Source organism: Notolepis coatsorum (assembly GCF_963971535.1).
Source record: "Notolepis coatsorum genome assembly, contig: SCAFFOLD_1242, whole genome shotgun sequence".
Classification (NCBI taxonomy): domain Eukaryota; kingdom Metazoa; phylum Chordata; class Actinopteri; order Aulopiformes; family Paralepididae; genus Notolepis; species Notolepis coatsorum.
Window position 1 is genome coordinate 1 of NW_028170637.1, and position 25620 is coordinate 25620.

General features: G+C 45.3%; 1 protein-coding gene across 1 annotated transcript in view; it reads right to left on the reverse strand.

Annotated features, from left to right (window-relative positions):
* Nucleotides 1-595: 595 nt before the first annotated feature.
* The window catches only part of LOC311248477 (laminin subunit alpha-3-like), a gene marked incomplete at both ends in the record, with an annotated part of 49425 nt that continues 24400 nt past the window's right edge, over nt 596-25620 (reverse strand). Inside the window, 9 exons of the mRNA XM_084339352.1 lie at nt 596-695; nt 2270-2325; nt 2773-2910; nt 4158-4292; nt 4518-4652; nt 6474-6521; nt 6701-6751; nt 21289-21420; nt 24084-24174. Of these exons, the coding sequence (XP_084195478.1) occupies nt 596-695; nt 2270-2325; nt 2773-2910; nt 4158-4292; nt 4518-4652; nt 6474-6521; nt 6701-6751; nt 21289-21420; nt 24084-24174 (886 nt within the window). The remainder of the gene's footprint in view (nt 696-2269; nt 2326-2772; nt 2911-4157; nt 4293-4517; nt 4653-6473; nt 6522-6700; nt 6752-21288; nt 21421-24083; nt 24175-25620) is intronic.

Genomic DNA, 25620 nt, shown 5'->3' on the forward strand with positions numbered 1-25620 from the left:
CAGGGGTATGTTGACATGTCGCCAGAGTCGGAGGCCCGCGTCAGCGCCTGCTCAGGTTGCCACCAGTGATTTCATGCTGCTGAAAAAATGCTGATTGGGCCACTTCATCGACTCACAGGTGTGCAGCTAAGGTTTTCAGGTTGGAATGCTTGTGTCTCTTCAAGAGAGGTGAACCAATTCTTGTTGAGACAAATGAACTCTCTCTCTCTCTCTCTCTCTCTCTCTCTCTCTCTCTCTCTCTCTCTCTCTCTCTCTCTCTCTCTCTCTCTCTCTCTCTCTCTCTGGGTAAAATGTGAGGAACAAATTGTAAAGCGCTTTGGATAAAAGCGCTATATAAATGCAGCCATTTACCATTTACGTTGTCTAAAAGCTAGGCAAGTGTAAAAAGAAGATGTGTGGGGTCTGCTATTGCACTGCGATGGTTACTTCTAACATGTTACTGGCACTGAACCGTCAACCCAGAAACTGCTTCTTTTGTGCTGAAACAAATGGGAAACATCTTGAGACTGACAGCAAACTTGTTGGAACATAATCATGATGTAACTATGTACTATATACTGCATGTATAACTGTGTAGGTACTACAGGTCACTTACCTATACAGCCGTTTGGGTTTTCTCTCACCAGATTCCAGTAGAGAGGTTTACATCTGTCACAGAGGGTTCCCTCTACATGTGGCAGGCAGCGACAGGAGCCCTGAGATTGGACACAAGGGAACGTGTCAAGAGCACATTGATTGATTGATTGATTGAAAACTTTATTAACAGATTGCAGAATGGGTACAGTACAATACAGCTCAATACATACAATTGTTAAGGGGATGCAGACCAGAGAAAGACTTTCGTCTTGTTTACATCAGGGTCCCCCATTTTCAATTGATCATAACATATATGACATACACGACTTACAGATAGACAGTACTGCTACATCTATACATTTATGACATACCAGATTTGCAAATACAGTACTGTTTGTGATACAAAAATAGTCTAGAAAAGAGAGTATATACATTTGACGTAGAAACTGTACATTGGAGGAGGTTGGGTAGGTTGGGTGGGGGGTTGGGTGGGGGGGTGGGACTGTACATTGGAGGTGGTTGGGTGGGTGGGGTGGGGGGGTTGGGTAGGAGGAGTGGGTGGGTGGGGGACACTGTACAACTGTACAAGCAAAACTGTACATTGGAATATTGACAAAACCATACTTGGTCATTTACTGTACATTGGAGGGGGTTGGGTACCTGTAGCTGCTTGGATCTGTACAGTAGTTACCGTCTGACAACCTAACCTTCTGATAAGCTCTGCTTATTCTGTGTCATACGGGTCTAAAATCGCTTGCCAATGTTTGCAAACAGCGCCACAATCTCGGTCTAGAATAATAATTATTTATAATAATAGGGTTATTTCCTTTCCAACGAAGCGTACTACAATGGATATGTTTCAAGATGGAAACGGATCTTGCATTTCTGGGGCACTCGTGCAGGCAGGTTGTTTCTTTTTCTTCCACTTCAAAATGGAAGGAAGTGTCTTTCCTCTTTTGATTAGAGGTCATTTTCACTTCCAGCGGCAAAAAAAATAATAATAGAAAAGAAAAAAGACTTCCTTGTAAATTCAGCCGGATGCAGGCTTGACAAGCCTCATCTGTTGTCAGATACAGGAATGTGAAATACACGTGAGTCCTCACCCAAGGAGGAGGAGCGCACCACCTTTTAGACTGTAACTACTCCTAATTACAAGGCTAATAAAATGCACAATAAACATACAGTCATGACAGGTGGAGGGTTATGATCTTTATTTAGATCCACCCTTTCAACACTGGGCAGTGTGGGAGAGAAATTATATTTCTCTAATAAATACATAACAGAAATACTGAAAATCCACTCCATTTGTTAAGCGATATAACTAGTTATTATAAATGAGATTACTCATTCAACCTTGGTGTCTGGGACATACTGTTTGCAGAGCAGTCTGGCGGACAGGGTAGAACCTTGAACAGGCACCTGTTATCAACTAAATAGCTGGAAAATTTTATATTGGTGAAAACAATTGTCATATTTTTTTATGTTATATCTAAAATTCTAAATACATTTATGGGCTCATTGGACCCAGTGTGCAGCCTTTTCTCCTTTTGGTAAATGGACTGCATTTGATCCAAGTGGTTTTGCTACAACTTCCAGCACCTGCTAAAACCTAATATTGTAGGATGTGCGTACGTCTACTCCTTATTTAGGCAGAAAATGATGAGCAGTCATACTGATAAGAGGCCTACTGTACCGTCGTTGGTGGATAGGTCACCTCTGACCCTGCTGGATTACACTGGCTGATGGAATCTGGAACACATAATACAAACAGTGAAAGGAATTATGTCATGTATGTCCATAAAACAGGCCGGTAACCCATTGACTTTTATGGTTATTTTATGCAGAGGGCTGTCAACTGCGATTCAAAGACACAAGAGTGATATCAGGGGTGACTGAACTAAAGTGTCAAGTTTAAACATATGAAAACAATCAACACATAAAAATATTCTACAGCCTCAACCCCCCCCCGCTGAGGGGTATTGCCAGATATCTAAGAAAATACCAGCCGCGAAGGGTCGCCATATCAGATCTCAGCCACCCCCTGCTGCTTGCCGACTGCTTCTAACCTCGGTCTCAAAATGGCTTTAGTTATGGGTATCACAGTGAATGTAGAGATTCACCGATACATCGGCAGACAATGTGTATCAGTATCGGTCGGAAATAAGAAAGAAACCATATCAGTGCCGTCCCGGTTACCTGAGCACTGGGGGAAGCGGTGTCCTGAGCCGGCACAGCGGTCACACTGCTGGCCCACCAGCCCCGGGCGACACAGGCACTGGCCTGACAGGGGGTTGCATGTGGTGTCGTAGGAGCCATCCCGGGAACAATGACAGGCTTTGGGGAAGAATCGAGAAACAGAGGAGTAAGCAAAGACGTAAAAGTCAGACTGAAACAAAGCAGAGGGAAACGTTCTCCTATGAGCTGCACTGACTAGAATTCACAGCATGTAAGTATATAAGCGCGTCACTCAGGGGGTTGAATCTACAAGTTTCTCATTGCCGGCTCATTGGAAAGAGGCGATTATTCCATGTAATTGTACTGTGTTGAATCTACACGGCCCTCGTTTTAAATGACTGTAAATCTTAGTCAGTGCATTTACATGGAAATCAACAGTTCGCAAAAATTCCAATATACACACTGTAGAGTATGTGACAGGGAGATGTACCTACACACTTCTCTCTTTCTCTCTCTTTCTAACACACACACATGCACAAAAACACTATATCTCCCTCTCTCTGTCTCTCTTACTATCACACACACACACACACACACACACACACACACACACACACACACACACACACACACACACATACACATAGCCTTCACTCCCAGACATATCTATCTACGCACCCCTACCTCCCTCTCGCTCTTTCTCTCTCACATAGCCTTCAACTTAATATATATACACTTATATACATGTACTGTACACAGCCTTCTCGTAGTCTACTTAGTTCTGTCTTCTCTCCTGTATAAATACTTATACTTAAGTCTATGTTGCAGCATGTCAGTCTGTCAGTAAACTCTATCCTTAAATCAAAGACTCTGTTGACTCTGTTGCGCGGTTACATTTCTATGATATGATATCAGGACATAAATACATAAAGCTGTTAATGAACAAGGAGGTTGAGGCAAGATATCGAGGCTACTAAATCCCACGGTTTCCTGTAATTGGATAACATACTATGGAGTAAATCTGTTATCTAACTCAGCAGAAGGGCACCAAAATGGAATTGAATCCCAGTGGACCCATCCCTGAGATGTGATTCCTTTTAAAGACAAAAAGAATACCCATGTTTATCATATGTCTGTGGTCTATCACTCTGTGAAATGTTAAGTTGTGCAGAAAACATACAATAAATCAGTATGGATGACAGCCCATTTGGGATACTGTGGGAGAATCGGGATGTTCTGCTCTACAGACCCGTGAGAAGAGGCCACTGTCAGCCCAGAGAGACCAGCGACGTCCGTTTTTCCAGCAGAAAAGGGACATTTAAAGGTCACAGGGAGTCAATCTGTGCCTCCGTTTTAGCTAGGCGTGTGTGGCCACAGAGGAAAACAAGACGACAAAACACACTCACAAGCGCAGTCCGGGTATCCATAGTAACCAGAAGCACACTGATCACACTCCCGTCCCTCGTAGTTGGCGAGGCAGCTGCACTGGCCGCTTGGACCGCAGACTCCGTCAGACACACCTGCGCCGTGGCAGTGGCACGCTGCGGGGAAAGAGGTAGCAGGTGGTGAGGAACAGCAGCTGGGCGGCACACGTCGCTGAACGTCAACACAGAGACAGTAGGACTGAGGAGGACCGCAGTCACGTTTTCAGGGCCATGGTTGTGTTTTGGTGACCTTTTTCTGATGACACGGTCACACTTTAGTCATGTCTCTAATGAGAGTTGATGTTAATGATTCAGTGGTAGGGAGGGAGGGAGGTCTCTCACCCTGGCAGCTTGGGAAGGAGTGGTGTCCCGGTCCACAGTGGTCACAGCGCTCCCCCTCCACCCCCTGGCGACACAGGCAGCGCCCTGAGGCGTGGCACACCTCGTACACCGAGCCACTGTGGTCACACACACACCCTGTATGCAAACACACAAGACACATTGAGTTAGACAACACAGAATAATCTGATTTAGCTCCGATAGAAATTCCAATGAGGATCCCCCAGGGTCATTCCCAAGGCCTGGCTTGTAAACAACTTTGGTCCCTGGTCCGGTTGAACAAGAGGAGATGCCAAATACTTCTGCCAGCTAAACTATACCTTTATTGTGGTGCAATAATGGTGGCAGGGGTGCAAGTTGCCAAGTCTGGCCTGGTATTGATATGTGAATGAGACTGGCGCTGAGATGGGGCACATGAGAACCAAAGCTCACTGACATTGTCCTTTGTGCCCCGAGGCAGCTCCCAAACATTAAAAACAGCTTTCCAAAGGTTACTGATGAAATTCCTTCTCAGTCAGCTCGCTGGATGAAAGTGCATTATTGTTTGCCTACATTCTCAGACAAACAATGAAAGTGAATTATTAGAAACAGAGTCAGACAAAGGAATGTTTGCGTCTTTGTTTCAGATGAAATGCTATCTCCGATGCTATCGCACTTTCACCGAGCTGATCCCCGGCCCCCAGGGAATACAGAATGGGGGATTTGAGGGGACTATGGCTATTAATAGGCTGTTTCTGTTTCTCCCTGAACAACCCCAAGGGGCCAATACAATCATGGGAGACCAGTTGATTTGCAATTCCCATCAAGAAATGTGATCGCTCAATAGCAACAGATTGGTATGAGTAAGATATTAGGCGCTACATTGTTTGTTTCATTTCAATATATATCTTTTTTTTTAAAGATCTTTGAGACAAAATAAAGATAAGGAAAACTAAATCAGCTTAGATAAATTAGACAATGAATAAATAGGACAATAATACAGAACACACAGAGGAAATAAAAAGAACCACAAACTGAAATAGGGTGATTTATAATCATGTTTTTAAACTGTCCATAGGTTAGTGGGGTATTGATTTTTAGAGAGAGTTAAAGGTCATTCCACAAAGCTGGGGCGTTGAAACAAAAGGCTGACTTTCCAAGCTCAGTCTGTTCTCTAGGGACCTTAAGCCATAAGCCATCTGAACATGTCACATAGGGTCCATAGTTCCAATCTAGCAACATTGTGATATAAGGCAATGGGCTTAATAATAAACAGATACCAATGTTTATTTTGCCTCTCTGCCAGAGAAGACCAACCCACTTTCCATGCAGTGACGAGTACCATATCTATCACCAGTAATACAATTAAATTAAAGAGTGCTGAATGATGATGACCGTGTCTAGAGAGCCCTTCTATAAATCACATCTGTTTAATTCAGGACAGATAGAAAAACCGCTTCAATGACCCTTTCTGCTAATCATTGGGAAACTGGTTCTGTTCCTGTACAAGAAGCGATTTTTTTGCTAGAATCTACTGGCAGGATTGTCTATGGTACTTAAATATACATTTCTCATTTACACTGTACTAAATCACTATTTTAAGCTACCCATCAAACAAAATCCCACTGTAACTAATAGTTTCGTTCTGATACGCCATATAAACATGATCTAAACTTTTGTAATCCCAGCTTTGACTGAGCCTGACCACAAGAGCTTAACTTGAGAGTCAAACCCATTCAGACTCGGTGGTGCCCTACAGGATCTACTAAACCTCTGTTTAATGACTTGTACAGTCTGTAAGTATATCAAGACTCAAATAATAAGAATTGTCTTTATAGGGGTTTTCTGAGAGGACAACCAAAGACTTTATAAGGGAAAGGAGTTGGGTAAGTGGCTAAGAGGTAATAAATGTTGTTAGCATAGCACAGGCTTGTAATCACCCCTGGAGTAGCACAACGTAGCAAGCTTAATCATACTCACGCTGACAGCTGGGTGGTCCAAAATAACCTCTGGGGCAGACTTTGGGATCTGCAGAGACAGACAGAAGAGGAACGAGAGAATTGGTGAGAGGGAGGGAGGGAGAAGGAGAGAGAGAGAAAGAGAGATTGAGAGATGTTAAAAATGGCAGTTTGAAGCGATTAACCCAGTTTAGAACGTCTGTCACTGTGGTGTTAAAACATTGTTGCACCTCATTTTTGTGAACTTACCCACAATATCACCTGCAGGAGATTTAGTGGTTGTCTGGTAAATGGGATATCCTGATGACAAAGGAAAAACACGACATCAACACTGCATCAAAATGAACTGCAAACTGTGTGCTAATACTCCACTACATTACAATTACATATTTTATTCCTCCCCAATTTTGATAATATAAAATAAGCAAAAGGAAGAGTTTAAGTCTTGACTTGTTTCACAGACTACTGATGTTTGGTTAGAATTACAATCTAAAGCAGTGTGGGAGGGGACACGTGGCTCTTGAGATGATTAAAATGGGCCACTGAATTATTCTCTGGAAGCCCTGAAAAATAGACATGTCCGACACATTATTTTGTCCTATTAGTTTAGATAATAATCTGCCAAATCAGTTATATTATTTATTCTAAAATAAATGCAGGCCCAAAGAACACTTTGAAACCACTGATCTAAAACACAATCCTGATTTTCTTCACTAAGGTTTAAATAAATGCAGACCTAATAAAGCAGGATGCACAAAAGTTGTTTCCAAAAAAGAAAGTAGAGAAACTTGTTCCAAAGCCAAGACTACTTTGGCAGTGTTCTCTGTCTGAAAAGAACAGTTTTAATAATTACATCCAGTAGTAAATCTCTGTATTATACTTTAAGTGCCAAACCCAATTGCACCAGTCTGCATTAAATCTTACGTTTATATGATGTGGAAAAAAAGCAAACCATGGGGAAGATAAGGATTAGTTACAGTTCCTGCGTAGAATGTCTTATAAGAAGAACATGAAAGATTTGCTTAACACATTCACGGCCAATGTGGCTGGAATGTGGCTGGAACGCCAGCTTTCCATTACAAACTTTCACTGTGCGTCACGTTGTTTGTAGAGCTAAATCTATATTTTATATTATAGCTATGGATACAATATCATCATCATTTGACAGTATGAACCTTCCGTTCAAGATGCAAAAAATTAAAAAAAATTCCATCCATATGTTCCCATTGTATACCGTGGTGAATATGAGTGTTATTTTGGAATGATCGGGGCTAATTCCTGTGAGGCTATTTATAAGCCGCCACGTGTGTTATACCAAATCCATTGGCGTTTTTGTCCCTATACACGCTACAGTTAAAAAATCAAATGCATATGAATGATAGGTATTATGTTTCACCATGAATGCATGAAAGGGGGGGGGGGGGGGGGCGTTTCTGATTCATTGATTGCTGTTGTGAAGGATCAGATTAAACCGAATATGTATATTTATTTATATATATATATTTAATTGTATTTGTATATCGTTTGATATCCCCTGTATATTCCTTGTACAATATGCATTGAATATCCCCGTTTCTACTAAACAGCCCATAATAGTTTCATTCCACCATTGGACGAGAGCCTGGCGCCAGGTTGCCATACCCCTAGGTCCAAGTTCAATCGTGCCGCCTAACATGTCGAGGCAACCCCCGGTTCCGCGCAGTAATATGTCGGGCGAAATACGAATGGTACTATTTGTTCATAGCGCATATATATATGGCGCCAGTAAAGTAGAACTTTCTTTTAGTCCAGTTCTTTACCCTCCAACAGAGTGACAGACGCAAAAGCCTCCCCACGACGCACGTGCGGTGTAGTAAGGCCTACTTGGCCCCAGAATAGGCATTGAGATATCGTGTAGATTAATAGTTGAATGGTCATAGTTTGGCACCATACCGTCGAGTTGGACGTATTCTATTAAGCTAATAATAGTCTATTTATGTATGGTGCATCGTTCGGTTAGAGTTCCACAGTTATCAGTACCCCCATCGTTCCTGACGTTATCTGGACGCTTAACCAGGCTGGTCAGACCCCTAGTGGTGATTGCATCCGAGGAGCTCCGGGCCAAGAGCGACTGGACCTGTATATTGGATTACTCTACCCAGACGACGGCGAGCCTTCCCCGGCTTTGATTATGCTTTGTGTGCTTTGATTATTCCATGGATAAAGGCCAACACTGCTGAGTGTTGGAATTACCCCCCGGAGAGGACTCCAGGTGAGACGGCGCTCTACACGTGAGGTCGCCTCACGTCTCTCCGTTGTGGACCGGCAGATACCGTTCCACAGAGGGTCCAGCTGTATTCGTCTGCGGCCCGAGGTTCTGTGGGCACCGTGTCCAAGACTTTGGATTCTCCCAAGACACCGTCGGCCAGATGGGATACCGCCAGCGGCTTCTCTAACCCCCCCCTCCTACTGTCTTACAACCAGCGGGACCCCCCCCCCCCTTAGTGTATCCAGCTATAATCATTTAAGTACCATCGCTATCGTTTCCTAAATATTCCAGGTTGTATACTTACTCCCTGCGCAACCAGAGATTGGACATTCAATGTTGACTTACCTACGAATACTCATTTGCCATAAAAGTGCATATTCCATATTTCAAATCATAAATGTAATTAAGTGATCGTTGTATACACCCTTTGCTGTATTAAACCTTCGATTTGGTACATTTGTGTTGGTTCGTTTCATCAGGTGGGAAAGTGTTCATCATACTTATATCTTGTACTGGGTGGCCAGAAGTTAAAGTACATGAGGTAGTGGTATTAAATATCATATCTAACAATACAGTCAGGGAATTGTACCCCTCAGTTACAATTGGTCCTTCGAGCCGGAGGGTAACTAGTGTAATATTAATATAGTGTTATTAATATCGAAATGGCCTATGATGAACACTCCACGAAACGATCCTCCTAACCTAGAACGCCCGCGGCGCAGACGACAGACACCTCAGTACTTAGAGGCTTACACTGTCAGTCAATTACCTAGCCTTCGACAAACGGTAAACGCGGTAAAAGTAGAAAGTGAAATTATGTCTGACCTTAGCGACCAGGTTCCCCCGACCACAGAGGCCCTAGTAGGTCCTAATGTAACTGACCAAGCCCACGGTGGGGACCAGGAGGGAATTGACATGCCTTTACCCCCCGCCACTACTCAAGAAGTAGTCCCCGACCACCCCCGGGACGAAGACAGCCCTGCAGAGAGAGAACTCTGCACGGAGGAAGAGGAGGAGAGCGCCGAGGAACTAGAGCTCCAGGACTCCCCAGCGCCTCCGGGAGCGGCTCACGCAGGAGCGGCTCACCTCCACAACCGCCTTCCCCCAGAGAAGCGGCGAGGATGCTACAACAGGCGTTCCTCGTCCGCCTGACAGCCTCTACCGAACGCGATCGGCTCCAAGCACAGACGCTTAGCGAGCGCGAACGTCTCCAAGCACAGGCGACCAGCGAGCGCGAACACCTCCAAGCACAGCAACGGAGCGAAGAACAGCGCACACATCTGGAGATGAGACGCTTCCAGATGGAAGAGAATATGGCAAGAGACCGGGCCGACGCCCAGCGCGCCGCTGCCGGTGCCCAAAGAGAAGCAGAGCGCGCCGCCGCCGCCGCCCAGCGCGCCGCTGCCGGTGCCCAAAGAGACGCAGAGCGCGACAGACTACAAGCGCAACTAATAGAGCAGCTGATCAAAAGGACAACTCCCTCTCCCTCCGCCAGGGGCTCAAGGAACTCGTCGAGACAACAGTCAAGAGCAGCGTCACCGCAACGAGCAAGCGACCCTGAACTTGACCAACAGACCGAGTCTAGACCCCCCGCAGACCCCCTTCCCATACCGGTCCAAGCGAGACCCAGCTACAAGGAAGGAGCGGCATACACTGCGGAGAAGCTAAATAAACGATTACAGGATCTGGAAGATTTGATAGAGGAAGAAGAGGGAGAAGAGGAGAACCAAGCCCGACGACAGCACAGTACTCCACCGGACCAGGAGGTCCCATACAGTCCAGGCTATACCCCCGCGGCGCTGCGCTACAGACCCCCGACTCTATTCACGGGTGAGCACGACGCACGACCAGCCCCGAGGAACAGTACCTGGACCAGCGGGCCATGGTACCCTGCCAGTACCAGCCCACAGCGAGGCGCAAGAGGGGACTCGCCCAGGAGGTCTCTCCCCCAACGCTCGCCGATGTATCAGCCATCCACGGCGTCATACAACGCCACGCCGTCATTCCCAGACTTCGCCTATGAGAGTCGAGCACAGTACACGGAGCTCCGGATGTGCTTAGAGACGATGATGGTGGATGTCGCTGATGAACGCCACAAGTATGCAATATTACTGAAGCACCTAAAAGTACCGCGAGCGCACAATATAGCGCTAGCCTATGCTACCTCCTCGACCCCATACACAGCGGCCCTTGCAGCGCTGGATCAGAGATATGGACGTATATGGGATTACGTAATCCAGGAGATAAGGCATATTGACCGCCTACCCCCAGCCACAGACAATCGCTCACTAGACGACCTGTCAATCAAAGTGCAGTCCCTGGTGGGGATGCTGGGAGCTCAACGGGAGAAGGGCCAGCATGAGCTATACGCCAACTCCAACGTTGAGAGAATTTTGGAGAAGCTGCCACCCGCAAGACAGGAGCGCTTTAGGCGGCAGAGGGACTACCGCGACCCCGACGGCCCCGAGCCATCCCTCCTTGATCTGGCCGACTTCCTGGCGAGAGAAGTCAGCAGCTTACGACTGGACACCTTCGGGCGGAGCACGCCAAGCTCCAGAGAGGGACCCAAGAGAATAAATGATGGAAGAAGATCGGTGACTGTCATGCACCAATCAGAGTCAGTACCGAGCAGTAAGAGTCACAGCACCCCCTCGAGAAAGGAGAAGTGGAAGATAGCGTGCCCCTACTGTGAGAAAGAACACTGGCTGTCACAATGTGACTCATTCACAAAGATGAATGCAGAAGAAGTGAGCCAATGGATAAAGTCCAACCGGCGCTGTTATCGATGTGCGCGGCCCCACATGGCAGCCGAATGCCGCCTAAAGAAAAGGTGCAGCCGGTGCGATGGAGCCCATCTAGATATACTACACGATAGTAACGGAAGACGGCCTATACCTGCACCACGGAGCGGCACCAAGGCAAGTGTCATGTACATTGACCCCGCCAGCAGCAACGGAGCTCAAGTGCTCTTAAAGGTAGTCCGTGTGACATTGAGCTACCAAGATAAAGTCATGGACATTTACGCCATCAACCTACTCGAGCAGGGTACAAAGAGAGTCACAGTCGGCGGAGTGATGAGATACGCAACTCCACTCCTGAGGCGAGAGGGAATGCCCACCTTTCACGCAAAGAAAGACGCCACGGAGCGCTATCTACTGAACACAGAGCGGCGCCTAGCCAAAGACCCCGCTCAAGAGAGTGTGTACCGAGCTGAGATTGAGAAGCTAATCACAGCGGGACACGTAACAAAGATTGACATTAAAGAGGCCGATCAGACGACCGAATCATGGTACGTGCCGCATCACAAGGTCCATCACAATGGCAAGGATCGCATTGTGTTTAACTGCAGCTACCAGATCGGATCCCAAAATCTGAATAAAGAGCTCTTGCCCGGCCCCACACTCGGCCCCTCCCTACTAGGCGTGCTACTGCGCTTCCGCCAGGACAAGGTGGCTATAAGCGGGGATATCAAAGGGATGTTCTTGCAGGTGAGACTAGTAGAGGAGGACAAGCCTCTGCTACGGTTCCTATGGAGAGAGAAGATCGGAGATGAGAACCCATCTATCTACCAGTGGGAAGTACTCCCCTTCGGAACCACATGCAGCCCGTGCTGTGCTACCTTTGCACTACAGAAACACGTCACAGAGGACCCAGCAGCAGATGAAGAGGTCCAACACAGTGTGAAGAACAGTTTCTACGTGGACAACTGTTTACAAAGCGTCTCGACTCAAGAAGAAGCCGAGGCTCTCCTAATCAAGTTACGCGCCTCCCTAATCAAAGGCGGCTTTGATCTCAGGCAGTGGGCCAGCAGCGACCCGCAAGTATTGCGCAGCCTCTCCTCCGCGGACAAGGCTGCCAGCAGCGAGACCTGGATGGCGACAATCCCAGGAGAAGCCCAAGAAATGACACTAGGATTAGTCTGGCGCTTCAAAACAGACTCGCTCCACTATAGACACAAACCCTTGACTCCAGAGCAAGGAAGGTCGGCGGCGATACCGACCACCAGACGGAGTGTGTACAGAACACTCGCCAGACAATATGACCCGTTGGGATGTATTCTACCTTACACCACCAGGGCAAAGATGATTGTACGAGCACTATGGGACAAGGACCAGGGCTGGGACGACCCAATACCCGCACACCTTGCCTCAACATGGAGAGAGTGGGAGACGGAACTCCGCTCACTCCCAGGTGTCAATATACGCCGCAGCTACTTCCCATCCACAGTGAGGCCAGAGACATGCGAGATTGAGCTACACGTCTTCAGCGACGCCTCCGAAGTAGCCTACGGATCGGTTGCCTATTTGCGTGCCCAAGAGATGGGAGGAAAGATACACACTGCTTTCATACTGGCCCGCTCAAGAATAGCCCCACGTAAGCAACAATCTATCCCACGTCTAGAGCTCTGCGCAGCCCTCGCAGGAGCGCATCTAGCCACGTTAATCCAACGTGAACTCACCATTCCGGTGCATAGAACAATCTTGTGGTCAGATTCCACGACAGTACTCACATGGATCAAATCTGATTCATGCAGATACAAAGTCTTCGTGGGAGTCAGAGTCACCGAGATTCAAGAATTAACAGAAGAAGCAAGCTGGCGGTATGTGGACACCAAACACAACCCAGCTGACGTCATCACCCGGGGAATGTCCCTGGATGACCTAACCCGTCGCAACATCTACAGTGACGGACCAGCATTCCTCAAGCTCCCGGAAGGAGATTGGCCTACGCCCACCCCGAGGGAAGCAAGTAACGAGGAGACTGAGAACAAGAAGCCTATGTTCTGTGGACTGAGCACTGTCGCCTCCACAGACCCCAACATAGATGACTGCACTACCCTAGAGAGTGCGCAACAAAGAACATTCCTGCGGCACCACCCAGAGATTCAGTCCACCACTGACATGTCAGCAGCTGACTACGAAGAAGCAGAACTTCTTCTACTGCAGCGAGCCCAGAGAGACTCGTTCCCCGATGAGCTAGACTGTCTACAGGGAGGAAACCCCGTCCCATCAGACAGCAGACTGATTCACCTGGCACCAGAGAGTGACGCACATAATCTCATCAGAGTGGGTGGTCGCCTGCGGAGAGCCCCCGATCTACCAGATGACATTAAGCACCCGATCGTCTTGAACAGCCGACACAAGGTCACAGAGCTGATCATAAGGAAATACGACGAGGATGTACACCACGCAGGAGCAGAGAGAGTCTTCGCGGAGATCAGACGTCGTTATTGGATATTGCAAGGGAGAGAAGCAGTACGGTGCTTCCAGCGAACCTGTCTAGACTGCCGTAAGTGGCGCGCGCAGCCCAGCATACCACGGATGGCTGACCTACCCCCCTGTCGCCTCCGAATCGGCGACAAGCCATTCCACTCCACAGGCATGGACTGCTTTGGCCCGTTGTATATAAAGAGAGGAAGAGGCACCGAGAAGCGGTGGGGTATTGTATTCAAATGCATGACCACCAGAGCGATACATATCGAGCTCCTTCCGACCATGAGCACAGACTCATTCCTTATGGCCTTCCGGAGATTCACATCACGGAAAGGAAAACCGTCTACATTGTTGTCTGATCACGGGACCAACTTCAAAGGCGGAGAAAGAGAGCTGAGAGAGAGCTTCCAAGCTATGGGCCCAGAACTTAAGCCCCACCTCGCTCCAGCCCAGATTGACTTCCAGTTTAATCCCCCGAACGCACCCCACTTCGGTGGAACCTGGGAACGAGAAGTACGTTCTATAAAGACAGCCCTGTACGCCGTACTCGGAGCCCAGACTGTGGCAGAGGAAGTCCTAATGACAGTCCTCACGGAGATCGAGGGAGTATTGAACTCAAAGCCCCTCGGTTACGTCTCCAGTGATGTAGCAGATGTCGACCCAGTCACCCCCAACACACTCCTAATGGGGCGGCTGGACCCCGCGCTACCCCAGACAATGTACAGGCCCGAAGAAGCGAACGGCCGAAGAATGTGGAGGTACAGCCAAGTATTAGCTGACAAGTTTTGGAGCAGCTTCCTACTTCACTACCTACCGTCTCTACAGACCCGCCAGAAGTGGGTAAAAGAGAGAGACAATTTGACAGAAGGAACAGTCATCATGATTATTGACCAGTCGCTACCCAGAGCTATGTGGCCGGCTGGCCGCGCAAGCAAAGTGATCACCGGTGCCGATGGCAAGGTCCGAGCAGCTGAAGTACTCGTCCAAGGGCGCACTTACACACGTCCCGTGGCGAGGCTCATAGAACTGCCCCGACTCCCAGATACTATCGATGATGACCATGACCCTATGACTTTGTGAGTTGACTGACCCTTACAGCGGACCTTGAGTGGTAGACAGTGCGGTTAATCTGTCTCTGCTTAGCTAATTAGGTGGGACTAATTAGGGGGCGGCTGTTGTGAAGGATCAGATTAAACCGAATATGTATATTTATTTATATATATATATTTAATTGTATTTGTATATCGTTTGATATCCCCTGTATATTCCTTGTACAATATGCATTGAATATCCCCGTTTCTACTAAACAGCCCATAATAGTTTCATTCCACCATTGGACGAGAGCCTGGCGCCAGGTTGCCATACCCCTAGGTCCAAGTTCAATCGTGCCGCCTAACATGTCGAGGCAACCCCCGGTTCCGCGCAGTAATATGTCGGGCGAAATACGAATGGTACTATTTGTTCATAGCGCATATATATATGGCGCCAGTAAAGTAGAACTTTCTTTTAGTCCAGTTCTTTACCCTCCAACAGAGTGACAGACGCAAAAGCCTCCCCACAACGCACGTGCGGTGTAGTAAGGCCTACTTGGCCCCAGAATAGGCATTGAGATATCGTGTAGATTAATAGTTGAATGGTCATAGTTTGGCACCATACCGTCGAGTTGGACGTATTCTATTAAGCTAATAATAGTCTATTTATGTATGGTGCATCGTTCGGTTAGAGTTCCACAGTTATCAGTACCCCCATCGTTCCTGACGTTATCTGGACGCTTAACCAGGCTGGTCAGACCCCTAGTGGTGATTGCATCCGAGGAGCTCCGGGCCAAGAGCGACTGGACCTGTATATTGGATTACTCTACCCAGACGACGGCGAGCCTTCCCCGGCTTGGATTATGCTTTGTGTGCTTTGATTATTCCATGGATAAAGGCCAACACTGCTGAGTGTTGGAATTACCCCCCGGAGAGGACTCCAGGTGAGACGGCGCTCTACACGTGAGGTCGCCTCACGTCTCTCCGTTGTGGACCGGCAGATACCGTTCCACAGAGGGTCCAGCTGTATTCGTCTGCGGCCCGAGGTTCTGTGGGCACCGTGTCCAAGACTTTGGATTCTCCCAAGACACCGTCGGCCAGATGGGATACCGCCAGCGGCTTCTCTAACCCCCCCCTCCTACTGTCTTACAACCAGCGGGACCCCCCCCCCCTTAGTGTATCCAGCTATAATCATTTAAGTACCATCGCTATCGTTTCCTAAATATTCCAGGTTGTATACTTACTCCCTGCGCAACCAGAGATTGGACATTCAATGTTGACTTACCTACGAATACTCATTTGCCATAAAAGTGCATATTCCATATTTCAAATCATAAATGTAATTAAGTGATCGTTGTATACACCCTTTGCTGTATTAAACCTTCGATTTGGTACATTTGTGTTGGTTCGTTTCATCAGGTGGGAAAGTGTTCATCATACTTATATCTTGTACTGGGTGGCCAGAAGTTAAAGTACATGAGGTAGTGGTATTAAATATCATATCTAACAATACAGTCAGGGAATTGTACCCCTCAGTTACAATTGCCAATAACGGCATTCGTTATTACCACAACATAGCTGATCAGGGGGATGGCTATGAAATCCATGCACGATCAAGCTGAAATTGGCCTTAAATTGTCCTTACCTGTGGCCGGTCGGATTCCAAAAAGAATATTCCAATTATTTCATTGCCATCTGGTAGATCATAATTTATGTCCATTTGGCCCACGACATAACACACGACAGCATAATGAATCGGCGGTCCCGAAAACTATTCAATGCGATCGGGTGAAGCCATAGGTTCACGTTAATAGAAAAGTCCGCCCGCAGCATTTTCAGTGTGGCACCCGGTCTGGAACAGGGGTTACTGCATTCTCGATACACTAGCAGGATATGGCCGGTACTGCACCTTCGGAGTCCCAATATGCCTTTTCCAGGCAAAATACAGCTCCCTGACATAGAATAGGGTATTCTCTAAAATCGAATAAAAGAAAAAACAAGTCAAAAACTTATATATACGTTTTTAGCCGTCAACCACTGGCTCCCAATAACGTATATATACGTGGTTGACCAGGAATGTGATGTGTTTCTCACAATTGTATAAACAGGCCAATCAAAGTGTTCTACAAGGGTATGGTTAGCTGAGAGAAGCCAGGTGGGGATCCTTGCAAGGACAACACTTTCTTCACTAGTAAAACAGATTAGGCCTTTATTCTCTTCTATTCATTTGGTGCCCAACGATTTAGAGCAATGCTCAGATTTAAATGGCCAAATAAGTCAAGCCCCTGGGACAAAACATTTAAACTCTATTCAGCAGTTTGAAAGAAGTCCGTTATTAAAGTGCAATTCAACCCAAATTTTGCTTTTAGATGTATTCATTTACGTTCCAATTTGTCAAGATTATACACTTTCAGTGCCGTTCACGTAGATCTACGGTTCTGTCGTCCGATCGTTGAGTGCCAGAAACGTAGATCTACGTTTCTGTCACGCTATTTCTTTTATTATCTATATCCATTCATAATTCAGTGGGGCACCTTGGGCATACTGTTCTGAGTGTGTCTAAGCTGGCAGACGGTATTATACCGCCCTCTAACGCCTTCGGCCAGTAATGCACCAGGTTAGAAAGGGGTTCGTTTATTTTCTATACCGAGCTGCGGCGTGGGGGCGAGTCCTAAACACTCCGGTAAAACACACGCTTATAGGGATGGCTTGGACAACTGACCCCGCTCGCCCGTTGAAGAGCAATGCCCAATAACGTCGGAGGCACGATCACTGTGGATAACTGGAATGGCGATGCGATTATTGGATTATTTCTTTTCCATTACTTCAGAGACCAGGTAAGGACACTATATATGAAAGCTTGCGTTGATCTGATATTTATTTCTACTGCGATTGAAGCTGTATGTGTTTATGTGTCTGGCTGTTCTGCTGTTGGGATGCAGGAGAGGGTGGGGGGGGGGGGGGGGGGGGGGGCGCCGGTCTAAACCACATTGCATGCGTGCTCCACAAAGGATAATAGTGATGATCTAGCGTTGATTTCAGGAAGATCCGATAATCAGGCGGATTTTTTTTATTGAATTACACAAAAACGCTGTTTTCCTGTCTTTTCCCTGGAATTGCTCAGAAGCGGCCGGACTATGTTCATATTCAAAACAGTATCAAACGGAAATGTACGGATGAAAAAATAATCTGTTTTTTGCACGTTGACCAGAAGTAGCTCAATGAGACTCAAGGGGCGTTATTAGACCCATAGCGATACTATAAAACAGGGCTATTCAACTGGCGGCCCGCGGGCCGGATGATTCTGACCAGCCCGCCAAAGATTACATGATAATAAAAAAAATAAAAAAATAAAATTTCTTTTTAATATTTTTTTTTTTTTTTTTTACTTTTTTCTTTTCATGTCAACGTTAACACGCACAATTGAGCCAAAAGTCACTCAATTAATGACAGATTTCATTGATAAATTGAGGGAAAACTTTGCAAGTCGATTTGATGAATTTGACATGTCCAGAGAATTGATGCATTTTGTGAGCAACCCATTTGCCAATGTAGCTGCTATTTCCACAAAAGGACAAGAGTTCCTTGCATCACTTCACATTGATGAAGGTCTCCTGCAACTTGAAATAATTGACATGCAAGCATCATCTGCTCTGAAGCAGGCACTTGAGAATGAATCCACCACAACATTTTGGATAAAGTGTATTCATGTCAAGACATTCCCCAAAATAAAAACGCTGGCAATATCTGTGCTAACAATGTTTGGCTCAACATACACCTGTGAATCCAGTTTCTCTCACATGAATGCCATTAAAACAAGCAACCGTGCCTCCTTGACAAATGAGCATTTGCATCACTGTTTGCGGGTAGCCCTCACTTCCTATGAACCCTCTTTCTCTGCCATTGCCCAGTCAAAGAAGTGCAATCGCTCTCATTAGATGTGTGTATGTAGGCTAGGCCTGTCTGCCCCCCACCCCCCTGATGTTTGAGAGTTAAGAGTGGACAATAAGTGCTAATAAGATGCTGTGATTTGCTGTTGTTGCACAGACATGAAGCACTTTTTCATAAGCTCAGCTGCACTATAAATGTGTTTTTTTGTTCAAGTGTTGATGTTAGAATGTTCAGATGCACATCATGCACTTGTTTCTTTTTTATTTTATTTTTATATTGAAATGTTGAAGAGGAGATGTTGCAGTTGTTGCACAGTCATAAATGAAGCACTTTTTGCAGGAGATGTTGCAGATGTGGCACATAAATGAAGCACTTTTTTTGAAAAGTATACTACTTTTGCAATGTAGTTAAATAAAAGTTGTGAAAATGTGGTTGCGTGTTGTGTCAAGTGTACATATATTCATAGCACGGGGAGGCGCCGTGGCAGTCCGGCCCCTGGCCCCTTGGGTTTCTGACAATGTGGCCCCCTGAACAATTTAGTTGAATAGCCCTGCTATAAAATATAGGTTTAGTTCTACAAACTACAACTACGTTTACATGGGGTTAATGGGCGGCACGGAAGTGGTCACTTCCCGGAAGGGGCGTGGCACTCAATGTGTTAACCACCCCAGGCAAGGCAATTCTATGTTGTCATCACATTGCATTTTCCTCACTTTCAGAGCTCATAATTACAATTTATAAAACAATAGAAAGAAATCTTGGCTAAAAATTATAATAATAATAATAAATAAGCAATATTACAACCTGAAAGTACATTCCTCTCTATGGGCTTATGAAAACACACCGACGTGTGTGTGAGGTGATTGCTGACAGGTCAGAGGAGACGCCCCATAGAGAAGCTTGTGCCCCTGACGGAACAGGACGCCACCTTAAATATAGCGTGCTGAAACACAAGGTCACGCATTGCAAAAGGCACTGACAAGATCCAGCTGTCTATAATCACAACGAGATGAGACAAGAGTACAGTGCATGGCATGTAGTATCTGCATCCACTTGCTAAGAAGCAGGTATGACATGTGGAATGTACATTGCAAATAATGAAGTATCGAGGGTAACTGATACTGTGATTTATAGAGTACATGCCACTTCCTCCGTGCAGGGCTGGGTACATTACTGGACCTGCATGCTTCAGTCAAACCAGTGCTTCCCCTGTCAAACCCAAAGAGCTCAGCTAAAGTTAAAACATGAACTCAAAAGACAGTCATCAAAGGAATGGGGTCACTTAGTTTGACACACAGCCTCCAAATAAAGCCATGTTTCCTCCGACTTCCAAAACAGGACTTCCTCAATTAAGAGACTTTGTAGGAGTTTCCTTTCTCACCCGTGATTCAAATGGACAATAATAAGGGAAGGCCACAAATGTCTTTTATTCTGACATCCACGTCCACACAACTATCTTTTATTTTGACATCCACGTCCACACAACTCTCTTTTATTTTGACATCCACGTTCCACACAACTGTCTTTTATTTTGACATCCACACAACTGTCTTTTATTTTGACATCCATGTCCACACAACTGTCTTATTACGTACATCCACACAACTCTTTTATTTTAAACCCATGCACCCACCCATCTTTTATTTGACACCCACCCAGATCCTACGGGGCTTCTACAGAGGCACAACAGAGAGCATCCTGACTGGATGCATCACCTGGTATGGGAAGTGCTCTGCACTCGACCGGAAAGCGCTACAGAGGGTTGTGAGGAAAAGCCTAGAGCTTCCCTCCATCCAGGATATACACAACGGACAGTGTGTCAGCAAAGCCTGCAGGATTATAAAAGACCCCAACCACAAACTGTTTCAGCTGATGCTGTCCGGAAAATGGTACCACAGCCTCAAGGCCAGGACCAGCAGACTCCAGGACAGTTGTTCCCCAGGCAGTCACGACTCATGAACAAATTACACTAATGGCCTGCTACCTGTCTGCCCACTACACACACACACACACATACACACACACACACACACACACACACACACACACACACACACACACACACACACACACACGCGCGCGCGGACTATGCACACACAAACATTAGAACAATCAAACACACATACATATGCACATCTAAACACTCTAAACACACACTGCACTCAACAATGCACTTTGCACACTATATCCACACCATTATCACTGGACTGTATTTTTGTATTATATAACATATTTTATGCTACTTCCATTGCTGCTGTAAGGTTGAGGAGCCAAAACCAAATAATTATATGTCCTATAGGAAGATGTGACAATAAAGATCTGAATCTGAATAATGCTTCACAAACACATGCATCCACTTTCCCATCCACCCACCCATCCATGACCCACCCATCCATCGACCCATCCACCCACCCATCCACCAACTTTACTTAATTTAAGTAAAGTTAAACTTACCAGTGCACTGAGGGTAGCCATAGTAACCATCAGCACAGCGCTCACAGCTGTTCCCAGTGAAGTGAGGGCGGCAGATGCAGCGCCCAGACCCCATCTCACAGCCAGCTGTCGTCCGGTCATCACACCTGCAGGCTGGTGTAGTCACATGAGAATCAACATTAATATAATGTAAATATGCATGGCTAATATATACCAGTATTGCATTATGGACATACTGTACATGCTCATGGTCCTCATTCTCGAACATGTTCGTAAGTACCTTTGTAAATATCTTGGTAAGAATTTCGTACTAACACATATACAAATATCCTAAACGTGTGAAACGGTCTTCGTAAGTGGGCAAAATCTTTGCAGCTGTGCTCCACTGAATGAAGTATGTCACTCATTCTTAAACTGGAAGTGCGTTCACGTACACCTTAATTTGCATACAGACATGCCCCCCGCCAGCTCCTTATAAGGCCAGGGCCGTGTGCAAAATGGAAGTGAGGGTCTGCATTGCATCTCTGCTGTGCTGACCCTTCTATTCAACGGAAGCGATTTGCGACTGATCACAATTCGATTAGATTCAAATGTATTGTCATCATACAGCACAAGTACAATACAACATCCAACCAGAGTACAAATGTAACAGTAAAGTGCAATAGTAACATACAATGCACAGGTGATTAAATTGGTTAAAGGCTTAATTTCGGATAAATCATGGTGATTGTGGTCACTTCGATTCTGAGACATCATTGGAATTAAATAATTATAACAATAATAATACGACAATATTTGTATCATTAACAATTACTGTACGTTTTACATTTACAGTCATGACTCAACGAACCATGTCCGAAAATAAATAAATAAAAAATATACACTCAGCAGTTCTACAGTATGACTTCCATATATTTCCAATAAAACAAGTCATTAGAATAATATAAGCCTACTGTAACGATTCATTAAGCACGCATATACAGTGTGTGTGTGTGTGTGTGTGTGTGTGTGTGTGTGTGTGTGTGTGTGTGTGTGTGTGTGTGTGTGTGTGTGTGTGTGTGTGTGTGTGTGTGTGTGTGTGTGTGTGTGTGTGTGTGCGTGCGCGCGCGCTGCCTTATGCATCATCACCAAGACGTTTCTCAGACATGGTTCGTTGAGTCATGACTATAAATGTAAAACGTAATTGTTAATTATACAAAATAGTGTCATATTTATTATCATTATAATTATTTAATTCCACGGATGTCTGTTGTATTGAAGTGATGGCAATCCCCAAGGACTTGTCCCAAAGAAGGCTGTTGAAAACACAGGCACACACCGGTCTGTCCGACTTACGACTGCCTTTTCGAGTTTGTAAATCCTACATAAATCCTACAATGAATTTACAATACAAAGCCGTTCGAGAATGTAATCCTTGTAATCCCTTGGTAAATTTTACGTATGTCCATTCGAGAATGAGGACCATTCTCATTCTCATTTTCATAGAATTTTTTTAACTCGTTGAATAGTTGATTTAAAATGCACTACTAGTAAGATTTCAACATCAATATATCGTTGTGAATTCAATGTCCATACCTTGGCAGTATTAATGCAAAAAACATGGTGAGACCAGTGAGAATGACAGATAATTGACATGGTCGTAACAAATATAATATTTTCTATTTATATTGTGTGTCACGCCAGGTCGGATCCACAGGAGGTCTGCTGAATGGCATTACGGCGCAAAGGAAGCCTTCCAAACAAAATGGATATTAAACAAAACATGGACATGCATCTATTCTAGAATGTGTGCAGAAGAGGAGTAACAGACATATCTATCTAGACTTCATGAGGTGCCTGGAATTGATTTCCCTACATTTAGATTTAACACGACACATGACATTTCCCAAAAGAAAATGATAGCTAATAAGCTTTCACTGTCAACGATTTCCCGAGTCAACACCTTCCACTGCTAAGCTCACTTAATTGGCTTCATGGCTTCTTTGGTTCTCTTTTCAAAGTGCTAGGGGCAACCAGTTTAATTCCACTGCTTCCTAATGCCCGAGCACAACTGGCAGCTATTTATACTGTATGACGAGGGGACAACCGGGGGCCATCCCAACAATGTAAACAAGTGTGGAGCCTAATTTAGCAACAATACAAGTGTGGTGGTGCCGCTGGGTGGTGGTGCCATGGTGCCATTTGTCTCCGTCTCAAACAACACGCCGGTGTCTGCCGGGGATAGAGAAGCTTTGAACACCGCTCCGCTTTGGCCTCACATATTAGTCATTCTTCAGTCAAATACCTAGGTTTGTGTGTTTTGTTTTTTTTAACTATGGGTCGAGGCCTCAAAATGGGTCGCGGGTGGGTCCCGACTCCCAACACATGACTAGAGTGTTAGTACTACAGTTCAATGAGCTTGGCTCCCAGCCATGGTGAGATTAATTCAATCGATTTTGGGACATAGACTTCAAAGGTTTAGGATCTCCTGACGTAGACTGTAGCGCTACAGTACTTTAGTCCGGTCCCAGTCTCGAGTCCTAATCTCAAGTCCAATTAGATTGTTTTGGACTTGACTTGGTCTTTAACCTGTTTTGACTTGGACTTGTCTTGGTCTCGGACACTTTTGGATGCTGACTCGATTTTATTTTCCTTCCAATCAAAGAATTTTCAAAATATGCCAACATATATTTTTCTCTACCTGCTCAGTAATAAAATGATTGGCTGCATACATTCCATAATGCAGAATTTGTTTTGGCTACAACAATGGAATGCTGAGTATCTATTGAAAAGCCCAAGTCAGGAGAGGAATGGTAATAAGAGGTGAAAGGTCTCACGTATGCATCCTGTGGGAGACTCAGGAGGTTCTCCATAAGGCCTGTAGAAGCCTTCAACACAGATCTCACAGTTCACTCCAGCGGTGTTGCGCTAAAGAGACACAGTGGAAAGAAGGTGAATGATGACAGTAAATAAATATAATTATTCGTTTTTTGTATCTAATTTGAAAAGAAAAGTATAATAAGCATGATCATAATAAAAAAGAAAGAATGTGAAATCAGAAAGTCCCCACAATTCAAACAAAATGTAACAGAATAAATAGGGTTTATCAACTAACTAACGTTTTTGGGGTTTTGCTCTCCTCAGGGAGCAAAAGCCCTAGTGTTACCTGATGGTGATTAACCTGTATATCTTGCATTCATTGGTACCTGGTGTGCCTAGTTAGGTTGGCTTTATATGCTCTTCCTGGTTACTATTCAGGCTGTCAGTTAATCACTGAACCTACCCGTGAGTACACCGTTGTGAGTAATGCTTATCTCTCCTGCCATGGAGAATAAGTTCGTTTGCCATGTATATTTATTGCCATGTCGTTGCCTTATCAAGTGTATATCTTGATTGTGTGCTTATGTAGCGCTGTCGCTCGACATGTTTTCTTTCATTATGTGTTTTGGAGACATAGCTTTCTCCCCTTTGCTTTCCCCATTTATCGTGTATTAACCCTGTACGGCGACCTTGGGTGCTTTGAAAGGCGCCTTTAAATAAAATGCATTATTAGAGTTTGTTATGTGCTCTGACGTGTTTTGGAGACAGTGTATCTCCCCTTTTGTTTATACACCTTTGTCTGCGTGTTTCCTTTTTGCAGACTCTAAATAAAAGAGTTTCCTTTTGTTTGAAAATCAACACCTGCCTCGTCTTATCCGTTCTACACTGCACCTGGGTCCTACACGCCTACCCAACTCGTAACACTAACTGAAAGAGCTGTTCTCTATTCTCTATTAAGTTCTTATCTAAACATTTACTGTGGCAAACATTTCCCCTGTTTGCATTGTTGTGTGTGGCCAGCTTTTTTCATATCATGGTTTTGTCTTGGACCATTCAGATGCTGCACATGAATCAATTGTTTTATTATTTGGACACTTGTGTATCAAATTGTCAAACAAAATCACTTGAAGTGTAAATGTACATCCCCTGAAAGTACTCAACCAACCTCCACTGGTTTGAGCTATGAATGAACACAACACTCCAACTTGCCATCTTTAGATAATAGGGTTTTAAAACATGGTCCATCTGAAAATGTAAAACGGACTTATATGGTCTTCATCTGTAGGATTCAGGGCTTCAGTGTAAATTAACTAGCAGGCTTTGTGTTTGATTTGGAAGGTTGAAATGTAAACCGGGGGAAGGATTTCAATTGAAGTTTCCATTTGCACAAGGTATTTGATAAAGAAAACAGCCCTGCAGTCAGTGCACTGACTCAAAGGTGATCCATACAAAGTCACACAGAGCTGCAAAAACATTGCTCGTCTCTCAGACATTGTGGGATTATCATCCTACATATTTACACTTGCACATGCATGCATCATGCACACACCCAAA